General features: G+C 45.0%; 1 protein-coding gene and 2 pseudogenes across 1 annotated transcript; all 3 read left to right on the top strand.

The window, feature by feature from the left end:
* The first annotated feature begins 665 nt into the window (after positions 1-665).
* LOC146184485 (formin-like) lies at positions 666-1928 on the top strand. Its single transcript, XM_084608562.1, has one exon. The coding sequence runs from the start codon at positions 666-668 to the stop codon at positions 1926-1928; it is 1263 nt and encodes a 420-aa protein (XP_084464688.1).
* Positions 1929-1971: 43 nt separating this feature from the next.
* LOC146184484 (uncharacterized) lies at positions 1972-9533 on the top strand (annotated as a pseudogene).
* A 1719-nt stretch (positions 9534-11252) lies between these two features.
* The window catches only part of LOC146184483 (uncharacterized), a 39675-nt pseudogene continuing 34213 nt past the window's right edge, over positions 11253-16714 (top strand).

Here is a 16714-nt window from a genome sequence, read left to right as displayed (position 1 = left end):
ACAGCACAGATTTGGAAATGAATACAATATATTTCAAATACATTTTAGCACATCAATACGCGAACATTTTCTTAAAGTATAAAAATATTGCTGAAGAAAAAACTTTCCAGAAGTGGCAGTGTAAATGAAGCGTATAATAGTTTAATCACACCACAAGAAATGCATATAGTGCTCTCTGCCGGAAAGCAGACTGCACCAGGGTCTGATAATTGAGTCCCGATGCACTGGCTGCAAAACCTATAGTGGGATCGGGGATTGCTCGTGTTCTAGGCGTCTTCCGAGACTTCTTGCTCCTGTTTACTAGAGTCTTCTTCTCCTCGCTCATTATTCTTCCCTTCTCCTCATCTTTTGAAGCCCAGGGAAACTCGCTGACATGTTTATGGCGTGTACATGCGTTGTAGTGACTAGCGACGATTACGTGAAATTCGCCGCTGACTATCCAGTTGTAGCTTTGGATACAAAAGAGATAGGTGCCTCCACATAGGGTCCTTGGTGCCGCGCAAGTTAGAGGTGCATGTAGAGAGCGCTTTTGCTGCCTATGGCTTATTAACCTGTGTTTTAGATGTGCACTGATGTTACAGCAATAACGTTTTTGAAATAAATTTTACCTAAACAAGAAAAGAAACAAAAAGATTTCGTAATGAAACATGGTGTAATGTCGCCTCATGTCTGCTCTTAAGCAGCCAGAGAAAGCTCCCGAGAAGGAAAAAGACCACAAAACATTGTGGGAGTGTCTGGAGGAGACTCCTCCTACAGACTGGGCTGAGTTTGCTAACCTGTTCTCAAGACAGATCCAGGAGAAGAAGCCAACTGCCAAAACGAAAACCAACCAGAAGAAAGGGAAAGAGGTGGCGAAGCTCCTTGTCCAGAAGCGGTCACAAAATGTAGGCATTCTCATATCGAGCCTTCGTCTTGAAATCTCAGACGTCGAAAATGCTATCTACAACTTTGACACATCGATTGTAAGCCTGGAAACTCTGCAAGTTCTGTACGAAATTCGCCCCACGAGTGAGCAGCTCAATTTGATCCAAGACCATCTGGCCCTGAAGCCCGACATTCCCTTGGACAAGCCAGAGCGCTTTCTGCTCGATCTGTCTCGCATCCCCGAGTATGCCGACCGTGTGGGTTGCATTATCTTCCAGTCGACGTACACAGAATCCATCAGTAGTGTGGAACACAAGCTCAACAACCTCAAAATGACATGCGAGACGCTGCTGCACAACAAGGAGGTCCACAACATTCTGGGTCTTATATTGGCTCTCGGTAACTACATGAACGGAGGGAATAGGAGTCGTGGACAGGCTGATGGCTTTGGCCTCGAGATCTTGGCCAAGCTGAAGGACGTCAAGAGCAAGGACAACTCTTTAACTCTTCTTCACTACATTGTCAGAGTCTATATAAGCAAGTTCCAAGAGAGAGCGGACATCACCCGGGAGAAGTTGAAATTTCCTCTGCCTGAGCCGAGCGACATGGAGCGGGCTGGGTTAGTCAGTTTCGATGACATCAGGGCAGATCTTAAGAAGCTTCACTCCCAGGTCGAAGGTTGCGAGACGAAGGTACAAAAAGAGCTGGCAAACTCCGACGCCGAACACCAGGAACCCTTCAAGGAGCAGATGAACATTTTCCTCAAGAAGGCTTACAACGAGCACAAGGAGCAGGAGGAGAACCTTGAGGAATGCAGGCTAAAATTCCTGGAGACCAAGGAGTACTTCAGTCTGCAGCCAAAGTCCAAGAACGAGTCCGAGTGGCCCAAGGAGTTCTTTGCACCGTGGGTGCCCTTCTGCAACGACTTCAAGAACATCTGGAAGAAAGAGGTGCAGCGCAAGATCAAGCTCGATTTTGAAGCAGCAAGGAAGAAGGTGAAGGACCTGCAGGAGGCAATTATTGACCTGGCAAGCGTCGTAAATATCAGTATTGCTCTCAACTGAAAATAAATCCTTATCAACTTCTTCGTGTCAAGATTCGGGCGAGATGATTGCTTATTCCACGCCCATGGCAGGTGCGTTCGCGACGCATGATAGTTGCTTTATAATATAAACAGCCAACGCAGCGGCGAGCTTGCAGCAGTCTTCACGATTTTGATTTGCAGGTGCAGGTGGCTTTCACGATCTTCCGAACATCTCCAAAAGCTTAAGGAACCACAATACGAAATTACACACTCTGCAATAGCTAAAGCAAGGTGCTTACCTCTAGCCGCATGTCGTAGTCGACGCTCTTCATCTCGATCACGAATTTTGCGATTACATCGGACAGCCCCACGGCGCTGGAAATTTCTTCGCGAACGCCGTAAACGGACTGAGAAGCATACATATCTTTGCCAAATTGCACACTGGTACCTTTGAAAGACTCTCATAGAAGCTGCCTCATTTGAATCCTGGAAGCAAGTGCTTCATAATGCGAGACCCGATATACAATTGGGCGCCGTAAACCGCACTGAAGAAGCCGCCACAAGCCACCAGCTAACAGCCACTTTGCTCTTCCACTAAGACCCAGTAACACTAGTCTCAACAATAAAGTTTTTTCTCTCTCACATCAACGTTTTCAATTCGCCTGAATCCGCGAAATAGCACGCGACTGCCGCTTCGTTCTGCCATTCTCGAAATACGCGCTGGAGGCGGAACAGACATAATGCGAACGGCTGTGCGGTAGGTGATGCTAGAGCTCCGGCAATGGTAGTGCCCTCATAACAGCGCACGTGGCGTATAGCATTAATAAAAGGGCATCGTAATTAGGCTTAACTATTCGTAATTAAAGATTGTGCAGGAATACTCACCTACATGTGGTCATGATGACCAGCCAGTTGAACGCGTCTACGAACTGCGGAAAGGAAAGACGCCGTATACTTTACTAATAGGCGACTTCAATGCCAAGGTAGGGAAAAAGCAGACAGGAGATCAGGCAGTGTGTGACTTTGGTATTGGTCTACGAATAGCGGGCGGCAGTTATTAAGTTTGAAGAGTGCAATAAGTCACGAATGATGAACATTTTCTTCAGCAAACCGGAAGTGGACATGAAAAATTCTTAACGAGGAGATTAATAATAAAATTGATTTGGTGTGTTCTAACCCCGCCATTATGCAGGATGTAGATGTAATCGGGAAAGTGCAATGCAGGGACCACAGGATGGTAAGGTCTGAACTTATTCTAAAGCTGAAGAAGGAACGAAACAGATTAGTAAGAAGTCCATCAATGCATTACTGGTGAGGGGGAGTGCAGAATAGTTCAGGATCTCGCTACAGAAAAGATATTAAGCTCTAACCGAGGATGACAGCATTAGCCTAGAAGCAATGTCCAATAATTTCGCAGATATCATTACTGAGTGCGCTTTAGAAGTAGGCAGTAGGATAGTTAGAGAGGATACTGGTAAGCTGTCTAAGGAGGCGAAATAGTTATTTAGGCAACACCAAAGTAAGAAAGCTTCAAATTCAACAGACCAGATACATTTGGTAGAGATATCAAAGCTAATCCATAAGCCCAAATTATCCGAAGTAAGGAAGCATAATATAGAGAAAATTGATCATGCTGTAAAGAGTAGGGGAAACCTGAAGTTGATGAAGGAGAAAAGAGGCATAGGCAAAAATCAGGTGTATCCGCTGAGGGACAAGGCGGGCAATGTCAACATGAATATGGTCAAGATAGTCAAAGTTGCCAAGGGGTACTCTATACTGTTCTCTGCTGTAGCCAGAGAGGTCAGGACAATGATGAGGTTGGCGGTAGGGAAAACCAATCAGACTTACCCGCAGTGACGAAGGACGTATTTGATTCAGTAGAAAGCTCGACGGTCATAAAGGCATTGCAAAATGAGGGTGTAGACGAGTCGTACGTGAAAGTGCTGGACGATGTATATACTGGCTGTACAGCAACCGTAGTCCTGTTTTAAGAAGTAACAAAATTTTTATAAAGAAATGTGTTAGGCAAGGAGACACGATCTCCCCAGTACGATTCATAGCTTGAATGGAAGAAGTATCCATAGATTTTTAACGAGAGCAGTTAAGGGTAAGGGTAGATAGAAACTACTACAGTAATTGTCGATTTGCTGATGACATTGCCATGCAGTAACTCGGGAGAAATGCAAAGAATAATTCATGGCCTTTATACGAAAATTACAAAAGTTGGCTTAAAAATCAATCTGCAGAAGACTAATCTAAGGTTCAACAGTCTCGGGAAGAAACAGCAGTTTACGTTAGGTAGCGAAGCACTGGAAATATTAGGCGAATATGTCTACTTAATACAGGTAGTAACCGCAGATCCGGACCTTGAAAGGGAAATAACAAGGAGAATAAGATTGGGACGCAGAGTATTTGGCTAGCACTCGCAGTTTATGACTAGCAGCTTTTCGGTATCGCTCAAGACGAACGTTTACATAGTTGCATACACATGTACTCACCTATAGGGCTAACACGTCGAGGTCAAGGGGGTTCTACTAAAGTTGAGGAATAAGCAAAGGGCTATGGAATGTAAAATGGTACGGGCAGTATTAAGAGATACGAAACCTGCAGAGTGGGTCAGAGAAATACCTCAAGTTACTGACATTTTAGTGCAAGTCAGGAAGAAATTTACATGAACAGGACATGTAGTGCAAGGTGTGTCTCATCGATTGACATGTATAGCGGCTATTGGCAAATTGATTTCGACAAAATATTGGTTGGTTGGTTGATTTGTGGAGTTTAAAGTCCGAAAGCGACTCAGTCTGTGAGAGACGCCCTAGTGGAGGACTCAGGAAATTTCGATCACCAGGGGTTTTTAACGTGCACTTGCATCGCACAGCACATATGCGCCTTGCTTTTCGCCTCCATTGAAAAGCGGCCGCTGAGACCGGGATTTGATTCCGCGTCTTTGGGAGCAGTAGTCGAGCGCCGTAACCACTGCGCCACCCCGGCGGGATAATTTCGATGAAAGAGATCGCTAGATGACCGCATTCATCACACCGGACGGCCTATTCGGGTTCAATGTGATGCCATATGGCCTCTCACCAGCATCGTTTCAACGAGTAATGGAATTGTTCTGGCGGGCTTGAAGTGGCAGATTGGTCAGGTATACTTGGATGATGTCGTTGTCTTCTCCTGTAGCTTCGAAAACCACTAAAAAAGGCTTCGGACAGTGCTAGAAGCTATCAAGTCATCAGGGCTAACTTTGAAAGCAGAGAAGGGCCACTTTGCCTACGAGGAACTGCGATTCCTGGGTTTTATCGTTAGCAAGGAAGGTGTTCACCCATCCAGAGAAAACGGTTGCGATCACGCACTTTCCATCTCCCGCCGACAAGAAAGCGTTACGCAGGTTCTTTGGGCTATGCGCTAATTATCGACAATTTGTCAGGAACTTTTCGCACATCGCCAAGCCGTTGACGCAGCTTACAAAGATTGACGTAGATTTTAAATTGGAAGGGAAGCAAGAAGAAGCCTTCGTCAAGCTTAAGCGCCGTCTACAGTCCCCTTCTGTCCTGGTCCACTTTGATGAAAACGTCGAAACTGAACTTCACTCCGACGTAAGCGGTTTGGGCCTAGGCGCGGTTCTCGTTCTGAAGAGTGCAGGACAGGATTAAGATATCGCCTATGCCAACCGTTCAATTTCGAAAGCTGAAGCCAATTATTCGACAACGGATAATGAATGTCTTCACATCATTTGGGTGACATAAAAATTTCGCCCCTATTTGTACGGACGACCATTCAGGGTTATGAAATATCACCATGCTCTCTGCTGGCTCGCCAACTTAAAAGATCACTCCGAACGCCTTGCAGGATGGAGCCTAGCGTCTTCAAGAACTCGACGTCACAGTCGTCTATAAGTAGAGCTGCAAGCCCTTTGAAGCAGACTGCTTGTCACGAGCTCCCCTTGATGCGCTACCGAAGTAACAAGGCGAAGATGCCTTCTTGTGACCGGTAACGCCAGCAGTTTTGTACAGCAGGAGCGCTTGGACCCTGAGGTAAAAGACCTTGCTGATTACCTCGAAGGAAAGATCGCTACCCCTCTTGCTGTGTTCCGGCATCATTTATTGTCGCTCGCCCTGTACAACGACGTCGTCGTTTATAACTGCGCAACCAACATAAAAGCACAGCTTCTTGTAGTACCCAAAGTCCTCTTACATGAGATTCTGCAGGCGGTGCACGATGAACCGACAGCAGGGCATCTCGGATTGGCGCGCACGTTACACATGATACAAGAAAATTATTACTGGTCGCGGTTGCCTGCCAACCTTGTTAAATATGTGTGACCGTGCTGTGAATGCCAGCGACGCAGAGCAACCCTGACGAGACCTGGTGGTTGGCTGAGCCCCATGCCGCCGCCGAGTAAACACTTTCAACAAATTGAGATGGACCTTCTAGGCCCCTTCCCAGCTTGATCACCAGTCACGCCGAAGCCAAAGCCGTTCCTAATGGTACCGTAGCACCAGTTGCTAAATTTTCCGTCGAAAGAAGTTTTCTGCGAGAAGGCGCTCCTGAGGTGATCATCACGGACAGAGGAACTGCATTTACGGCTGTGCTCACGCAGGTCATCTTGCACTACAGTCTAACGAGTCCGCTTAGGACAACTGCCTACCATCCCTAGGGCAATGGGCTTACGCAGCGCCCCAACAAAACGACCGCAGACATAATCACCATGTACGTGGACGCCGAACACAAGACCTGGGACCCCATCCTGCCGAACGAGATATTCACGTATAAGAAGACAGTCGAGGAGAAGGCGAGAGCGACTCCGTTCAAGCTTGTGCACGGCAGGGAGCCCACAACGACGCTCTACGCAGTGCTGCCGCACGTAACCAACGAGGACAACTTTGACATCGCCGCCTACCTGCCGCGTGTAGAGGAAGCCCGACGACTCCTACGGCTGCTTATTAAAGATCAACGGCGACATCAACACCTGGCGATATAACTTATGACGATGCCGCGCAGAGTACAAGCCAGGAGACCAGTTATGTTTTTGAACTCTAATTTGCCGCCATGGGCTAAGCGAAAAGTTATTCGCACGATACTTTGGGCCATACAAAATACTTCGCTGCGTTGAATAACTCGACTATCAAGTCATTCCTGGCAGTACGAGAGCATCACAACGTCGGCAGACGCGCCCAGAAATTGTACATGTTGTTCGTCTGAAGCATTATTACGCGCGTTGAATAATCCGTGGTGTTTAAACTTTGTAACTCTATGAATAAGCTGCTTTGTGTATTTTGGAACATCAAGGCGTTCAAGGCGTTGTTTTTCAAGGGGGGAGTAAAGGCGCGAAATCTTCAAAACTGTATTTGTTGTTCTTTAGGAGCCGTTGTCATGCGGCGTTATCACTCTGGTTCTGGCACGTATATCAATTCTGTATTCTTTGTTTGCTAAATCTCGATGTCGCGAGACTCATTTTATCAGTTTCTTTGTCGCGCAAGGTGCGCCGAGATGTGTCTCGACGATTTCGATGACTCGCGTATGTCTCTGCAATGTTCCAAGTTGTTGCGCTAGTAACAGTTTGGGGCGTTATCTATAGATGGTTCTGAGCAGCCTTTAAATTGAGCGTTGATGAGTGCGACAGGTATTGTTTGTTCAACGATCGACGAGCACGTTTGTTGATATCACCACCGAGTTGCTTAGTTCTTTTGCGGGCGCAGGCCAGGCCAATTTTAATTTCAGCACTATCACGCCTGTGTGCTCTTTTCTTGTATACGGCCTTGTCACCGCCACTACTTGCCAATAACCTGTATTTGTCGTCCTCTTTATCAATAAAAATCCTTAGTGCTCATTGTTTATTGGTAAACTTGGGATCTACTCTGTCCTTGTACCAGGGATGTCTGTTATCAGGCGGAAAGGTTTTTATTTATCAGTCATTAGGACTACATGATCAAGGCGCCTCAGTCCTAGTAATTACTGATTAATTTGTGCGTCTTGATTGAACAAACGCTTGAAGAATATTGCGGTGTTCTCTGGTTTGGAATGCAGTCCTTGTAGGTGTGCCAAAAACACAAAGATGACAAGAACATCCTTGTCTATAAGCCATGGCTGTATCTCTTTTTACCTTTACAAATATTTTTTAAACGAATAGAAAGTAATTCCAGCCTCCGTCTCCAGTGCGCCCAGTATGTCCCACAAATGATCGAACTATATTGTCGCATGCCTCTTTATTTCAGAAAAGCTACTCACAGGAACCGGCATTTCTTTTGTTCATATGAGTACCCTGAGTAAGTGAGAACTGATTGTCCTCTCACTTGCTTTGTTTTTTGGAATCCATTCTGCAGTTCTTCTATCACACTATCATTCTCCAAGCAAGCCGAAACTTTGTCCTTTATAAACTAGATACCAGCATTTTATACGACTGTGGTTCTTTATGGCGGCTTTCTCCTCATTTTTTGAAAACGAAGCTTACCCTTTTTAATGTCCATATAATGGGGCTTGGCCATTCGTTTTCAGTTGGCACACCCCCTTTCCTTAATGTTTACTTTCTATTGGGGCACAATTTCTTTATAATCAAATTGTGATACCACTCACGACCTTTCAAGTGATACATAAAATAATCTTCTAACCCCTTTTGCCATTTCCCACTCCATTACTCGTGCAATACCATTGCACCAACAGATCTTTCTTTCTTTCTCCGAGAAAAAAACTTCGGACACTTCTTTTTTGTCATCCCTATTTTCGTTGGGGCCGCCACATATGAACTTCCGTCTTAACTGGAGCCCAGTCAGGGGGATTGGAATGAATCAGTTTGTGTTTGGTTCAGGAGCGGCGTGGTTGCCTGGCTATCTTTCTCTGTCGGCCTCCCGGCACGACAGCACGGGAACGCCCACACAACATAGTGTCAGAAATGACAGCAGCATGCCAAACTCGTATTGAAGCAGCTCTCAACGACCCTCAATGGCAAAAAGATGCTCACGAACGAAAGCGCCCAGTAGGCATAGTTGCTAGGCCTCACTCTGCAACCGCTAGACGCGTTCGACGTCTGCAACCCTGCAAGTTGGTCTTTATGGAAGTCTCGCTTCGAGGACTATGCCGCTTTCTCCGGTCTACGAAACACTCCGCTAGACGTGCAAGTACATACGATTCTGTACTGTATGGGCAGGAAGCTCGCTCGCTGCTAGACACTTTTTCATTCGACACTGCCACGTTAGCCACCTACGACGCAGTTGTCAAACACTTCTCCGAGAACTTCGAACATCTCTGTAATGAGCTCTATGAGTCGTCTCGGTTTCACAAGCGCGTTCAACAACCAGGTAAGAGTGTCGGCGCATTTTACGCCGAGCTGTTCTAGATAATCAAACGTTGCAACTACCAGTCACCGGCAGTGGAAGAACGCTTGGTCCGCGACAGGTTTGTCATTGAATTGCTCGACATGCGTCTCTCTAATAAGCTTTGCTGCTTCCCGAAGGTAACTCTGAAAGAAGCTTGGATGCAATCTTGTCAGTCCGAGGATGCGGACAAGGAACGCTCACTCGCACAGTCTACCTTGCCAGGCATGGTCAACACTAATACTGCGACTCAAAAGTTTTCGCGACGGCCGGTCGATGCCAGAACGCGCTCACTGGATGTGAAGTCGGAACGCAATCGTGATATTCTGGTCTGAATCTTCTGCGGCCGCGCATTTTATAGACGCTAAGACTGCCTGCCAAAGAGCTCTGTCTGCAACTGCTGTGGTAAGACAGGTCATATTGCTGAGATTTGCTGCTCTAAGAAGTCGAGACAGGTCAAACTCAGTCCTATCCAATTGCACACTTTCGAGAAGCCAGCTAAAGCCAAGAATGTGCATTTCACAGTCGACAACTACACAACTCACTTCAAAGTAGACTCAGGTGCCGAGGTTTCCGCAGTTTCAAGTCACTTCCCCGATGGCCGGCTGAGCTCGCCAAGGTAGATGCTATTTTGACAGGGCCCTGTGCCTAACCTCTGCTTGTAGGAAATCGTATTTGGCACATCTATCTCGGCAAGGGAAGATCTTCTGCCAGCGTCATTACGGCATTCACTCACTTTCAGTACCTTCACTGGGTCTACCAGCGATCCAAGCTCTTGAATTTTGGGTACTGTCAACATTTTGGGTACTGTCAACACTCTTGAGCCAAAGCTTTATGCTGAACTGTTCTGCGTCCTCGGCATGCTCAGAAATGAGTACATCATTCGCTTGAAACAAGATGTGCTGTCTCACTCAGTGCCCCTCGACGGATACCAATCCCGTGGCGTTCAGTTGTTCGGCAAGAACTTGAAAAACTCGAAAGCCACGCCGTCATTTGCCGTATTGATAAATCAACTCCATGGTGCGCCGGACTGGTGGCAGTGTAAAAAAATGTAATGTACCGTTTATGTGTGGACCCGACTCGACTAAACAAAGTGGTTCTAAGGGAAATACATATTTGCCTACCGTTGAACAAGTTGTTGGTCTCATCGGTGATGCAGCCATTTTTTCGAAGCTGGATGCAACTGCAGGCTTCCACCAAGTCAAGCGGTCAGCAGACCCGCAAGCATTGACAACTTTCATCACTCCTTTCGGTCGCAATTGTTCTTGCCGACTGCCCTTCGGCATCACTTCCGCTCTGGAGTATTTAAATAAAATGGCCAGGATCCTTTGAGGTCAGGAGGATGTTGTCAACAGGATTGACAATTTTCTTGTTTTTGGACGTACCAATCAGAAACACGATTAAAGACTAGAGCGAGAGTTGACTTGTCTTGCAACTGCAGGTGTCACAATAAACAAAGACAAGTTTTGGTTTGAGGTCTCCGAAGTCTCCTTCCTAGGTGTCGTCGGCTCAGCACAAGGCATCAAGCCAGACCCGGGCAAGATTGATGCAGTGTATGTAATGCGACCTCCCACAGACGTTGCAGGTGTCAGACGTTTACTCGGAATGTTATTCCTTATTAATTTAAACAGTGCGAACACGATGACAAAGAACAAGATAAAAGAAAGCCAGAGTACAAGCACTTGTACTGTGGCTTTCTTTTATTTGTCCTTTGTGTTCTTGTTCGCACTGTTTAAATTATTAACGAATAAGTACCACCTCGCCCAACAAAGTATTGGGATGGTAAATCATCTTGCTAGGTTGTTGCCTCATATTTCGGAAATCACTGCTCCGATACGCACCTTTCTCATCAAGAATGCTTGTTGGACTTGGCAGCATGAACATCAAACTGCATTCAAAAATGTCAAGCAACTTCTGAGGTCCGAATGATGGTTGGCCAAGTACCACCCATCAGATGCCACAACAGTCTCTGCCGACGCCAGCTCGTTTGGACTCGGAGCAGTATTGCAACAAGCGCAACTGACTGGTGAGCGGAGGCCTTTTCCTCAAGGTCAATGACGACCACAGAACAGAGGTACAGTCAAACAGAAAAAGAGGCTTTGGCTACAGCGTGGACCATCCAGAAGTTCGACCAGTTTATCAGAGGCAATACCATCACCATAGAGACTGATAACCTTCCGCTGATGTCATTGTTCGTCAAAATGAAACTTAGCGTGCTTCCTCCGAGAGTGCAAAGACTCAGGCTTAAGGAAATGCCTTACCAGTTTGAGATCATATACGTGCCCGGAAAATTGTTGGCTACAGCGAATGCATTGTCCCGCATCCCTACCAAAGTGCATCCAGTAGACACGGTGGAACATTTTACTACAGCAGTCATGGCTTCTGCTCCAAATGTGCTTCTTGTGAAGATGCGGAAAATCAGGAATGCCCAAAGTTGTGACTAATAATGCACCAAGCTCATCTCTTTCTGCCAGCACGGCTGGCCAAAGAATTCAAACATTCCTCTTCAAGTGTGAAAGTATGAATCAGTCAAGGATGAACTTTCTGTTTTTGATGATCTTCTCCTCAAAAGCACTCGCCTCGTGATCCCTGTAGCAATGAGGCCAGTAGTCTGGACGCTTCTGCATGAAGGGCTCAGGGCATCAGTCGCTTCAAGGCCCTCGTTCGTGAATCTGTGTGGTGGTCTGGCATAACAGCGGAGATAATCTCCCTCCTGACCAGCTGTCAAAGGTGCGCCCTTACACACTTAATTCTCGTTCCACATAAACGCCACAGGTTCCACATGAGTTCCAGATAAATCACTTATTCCAGATAATTTATCTTTAACAAGACGTTATTAGTTTGCGCTACGTGGAACGCTACACTTATGGCGTATTTCAGTCTTTTTAACTGGAGCGAGCTCATATTAACTGAAACATATATATTCTTTAAATGAAACAGCCGTTTTTCCAACTTCCGCGTGTTCTACTTACCAACAACGTGCTCGAAAGACACATTGTGGCGTTCTAGATAAAACCCGGCAATGTCCAAAAAGAAACAAAAAGATTGCATGGGCAATCTCCAGTTGTGGGTTTCCTCAGAGCAGTTGGCACCCTTTGGAATTAGGACCAAATGTCAATTAGTGCCCACTGGTCCAACTAAAAATAATTTGGAATCAGCTGTCGTTTTTCGACTGGGTGGTTACTGCAGAACGCATATTGTGGTTACCATTACACAGCGTAGTGCACAGATTTGATTGCAAATTTCAAAATGTTTTATTACTTGCTTGACATTTAGAGCAAAGATTAATGTTGTATTTATTAAATATGCTTAATATTACACACTGCCGAAGGCTATACCAAAGCAGATGAATATATTAGGCTTGATTATGGTTTCTTTTTTTCTCTTGATTATTGGTGCAAGCTTCTAACCCGGTTAACTGATGTCACGCGTGTCTTATTATCTGGGCTGACTTTTTATTACATAATTTTGTATTTTGTGGTGGCTGTGATATGGCTGTGCGTAATAGAAAAAGAAACTGTGCTATTCGAGAAGCCGCTTCGACAGCTGAATTTATAAATGTTTGTTGTCTTCCGATATTATTGCCAGATAACTTAAAATGCGGTGATGATTCTATGTCTCAGAAGGCCAAGTAAATATACATGATTCAATGAGAATTCAGGGAAGAAATATTCCTGTACATAATTGCATGCATGTATGCACAAGCGAAATGGTGTTAGAAGTTTGGAGCTCAGATGTCTAACTGGAAAAGAGAGCTTAGCGTATGACTTTATCGCGCTTGGAATTCGTCTTGTCGCAAAACAAAATTATCGTTTACCATTTTTCCCCAATAAACTATTTCTACTTCGGAGCACAATAACCGCTGCCAAGATGACTAATATACAAAACAGCAATGCGCGTGCATTTACATGCTGAGTGTGACGCACGCAGGAGGACAGTATTTCAAAACCTGACCTAGGGCCCATCTACATGATTAAGTTCATGCATCATGCTATCAAACAGTGATGAAAAAAACGGCCCTCAACTCAAGGAAATTGGTGCTGTGAAATTACGTCACATCGCTGATAACGCAAGGAAAAGAAAACCGTGGTAGGTACCATACACACGAATTAATATGGTGGTCTGATGATACGGTGTCCTTTACCGAATGTCCTATATTACGACCCTTACACCTCTTAAAGTGCATCTGTATTTCTAATCAGCCTAGATTGATCTTTTTTATTTGTGTATTATTTCATTTTCAAGCCAGCACTCTACAAGGCATAAACAAAACATATACCTCGTAACTGCATTTTCTATACTCCTTTCTGATTGTTTACCTTCACTGCACTATGGATTCTTGCTTTATTATCTATTTTCTTTTGGTGGTGAACTTGTCATGAACATAGGCTCATCAAATTTGCGCGAGGGGAAATTTGGGGGTCGAAGTGGCCAAGATTTGGGTGGGTCACCCACATTTAGAGGTCACCGTTGAATTGCTGATATTAACCTAAATTGAACTATTTTGGTTAAGTTCGAACCAGGTAAAATTTCGAGTGGCCAGGCGGTTGAATTTTGAGGGTGCGGGCAAATACTCTGATGACACGTTTCGCGGACAGATTCTGCAAACATGGTGTGTTATACTAACGAATTAAAATAATGAAACCCTCAGCATTGCATGAGCTCCGCTCATTTCGCCGCCTGGGGTCGGCATATATGCTCGAGGACAATGTAGAGCCATGGCATCTGCGGTCAGCGCCGAGCGCGCTGCCAGAGCTAACCGCGGTTTAAACGGCTCAGCAAACCGGCACCCTTTACACTTCACCTCTATATGCAAACGCGACTGGCTTGCTTGGGTTCGAACAATAATTGGTACTCCGGCTGAGGCACTCCGACAGTTGTGTACGAGGCCCTCATTATCACATTCGTAGCGGCGGCGGTCTTTGTACACATCGGTGAAGGCTAAAGCAAGCCGCCGCGTGCGTGGGTGCATGTAAATGGAGCCCTCCTTCTAAACAGGCCAAGTTGCTTTATTGCAAACCCTCATAATCCAAACCAAATAAACGTAATTGGCGCAAAAACGCCGGCGAGAACATGAAAGGTCTTTACCCCACAAGTTCATGGTCACAATGCTGCGCGAACGAACGCTTGCGAACAAGTTTCCGCAACCATGTGGTTCACGCTACGACAAGCGCCAGCCACATTACTGATAGCATGTGTATACCAGCGTTTGCTCAAAACAAGCTTGGAAAGACGCTTCGCTTGTATCATGCAGCACGTAGCCACAGAAAGTTATTTCTCGCTAAATAAGCTAAACTTGCAGCTTATCTGCCGCCATCAGGCAGACATGATTGCACGCTTTGTTCCATGACGCCGAGCCCGAGAGTCGTCGAAGATAGCAGTCTAGCCCATGAAACACGAACTTAATTTTTCGCACGCAACAGGAGGCGTCACCAAGAGTGCACGGCCACGCGCAGCACAACGTAAGCGGCGCGAAGCGCTTCATCACGGTAAGCCATGAACGCGTTACCCGATGGTCACGAATGAGAACGCCTTATCAGCCCTACGATGGTACCAATTCATTTTGTTGTGCTCCTCAGTGCTCTTCCTTTCTTGTCGCAACAAAAACAGACCAAAGCTCCCTGATGTCGAAGCTCCGTTAAAATTGACTATGGCGACTGCGACTCCTAGTTTTTGCAGTCCAGAACGCCGCGGATAATTGATGCCATTTAGAAGCGAATCAAGAGCACGAAATGTTTTTGGCGCCACGACACCCTGCTGATGGCCAAGTGCCTAGGTAAGTGCTGACCGCTTGACAACGCTGTGCTTTGTTTGAAATCGTAATGGCTCGTCACAAACTGATGGTATCGTTTTCCTAATTCGCGTAAACCAAGCCATCTCGCACACATTCAAAATATGTTGTGGGTTGCATGTTGGGCTCTTTTATTGGCACGTTGACACAAGTTTTTTTCCCAAAAGCAGCCCTATAAGAAGCATAGTGTCTGCTGTAAGCAAAGAACTAAAGCTGCTGGACATAAATACGCAGATTCAATTCTGATGGCGGCGGCCGCTTTTAGATGGAGGCCAAAATCGTGTCTCAAATGTGAGGTGCTAAGTGAGATTAAGAACCCATAATGGTCCAAATTTTCCGAGATGTCGACGGAGGCATCCCTCACAGCCTTTGTCGCGTTGCTGTGTTAATCCCTATAAGAGAAAAAGAACACCGAATTGGGCACACATATTACCTGTACTATTCGGAACATTTTACTCTGATCAATTTACTATTGTGTCCGTAGGTATAAAGTTGTACACTGTTAGAATTCCAATCTATTTTTGAATTGGTCATGTACAACTCAAGCACAACTCGTTATCTCAGCATATGATATATTTCCATGGCAACTCCTAATATTAGTCGATAAGTGATATTGTGTCCATATGGTTGTGTACATTTTCAAAGCTGTGTTTTATATCTCGCTACAATCCGCCATTCTAACACCCTTCATCGAAGAATTAATCCTTGGACTGTGGCAAAAAATATAAATGGCCAGCGAAGAAGCCGCTACAGTGAATGACAATGCATGTAGCTTCAAACGCACCATGAAACTGGTGACCAATGCTGCATTGCCCTTGGGATGGTGTATTTTTTGAGGACACTCGCCTGTGGCGCATGGACCTTTAGCAGGTGAGATAATTTTTAACAGACGAGGGAAGTAATTTTTAAGCGAGAGCTTCCGCAACCCGTTTGGCCGAAAAGCCGTGGGCGTTGTAGTTGTAGTAGTAGTTAGCGCTTTTCGGAAATAATCGGGGGCTGCGTTGAAAAAAAAATTGTATTGTAGTAATTTGTCGTTGTATTGATTTATGGTTGATTTTGCTGATATGAAATGACCATGTTTATGAAATAATTATACTGCATTGATCCATTAAGGAAATAAAAATGTTAACAAATCGAAAAGTATGGTTCAAATGTGTCGAAATGCACAAAATCAAAAGTGGATGATTGATGATGGTAATAAAAAAATTTAAACTATCTGATTAATCAATAAAATTGAAATAATTGAAAAATAGGTATCAAAGTGGTCAAAATGATCAGAGTGAAAAGCGAATACTTAAGGATGCTAAACAACAAACTTTTGAGTGTTTACTTGATCAAATAATTGGTATAATTGAGGAAATAAAAACAAAAAGGAGGGATCAAATGTGTCATTAAGTTCACAATGAAAAGCCACTGCTTGATTATGGTAAATGAGAAAATTTAGTGTGTAGTTGATGAACTACCTATTTTAAAAATTCTAATACGAAAGATTGCTCATTATGCCAAATTGCTCAGAATGGATAATCTATGTTTGCCCGTATAAGTATTGGTGTAAAAAAATTAATAAATAACAAAAAAACCAAATTATAAACTCAAGACAAAAACCATCATCCCTGTGTGTGAAACGCTGTAGCGTGTGTCTGCGTTTTGTATCCGTTTGCGGCTGGAAATCGTCATGCTTGTCAGAGTCGTAGTGAAGAACAAGTTATGGAAAGAATTCATTAT

Source organism: Amblyomma maculatum, chromosome 7 (assembly GCF_055883805.1).
Source record: "Amblyomma maculatum isolate TAMU_Amacu chromosome 7, ASM5588380v1, whole genome shotgun sequence".
Classification (NCBI taxonomy): Eukaryota; Metazoa; Arthropoda; class Arachnida; order Ixodida; family Ixodidae; genus Amblyomma; species Amblyomma maculatum.
The sequence above is the reverse complement of the archived record's forward strand: the minus strand, read 5'-3'. Positions and strand labels throughout refer to the sequence as shown.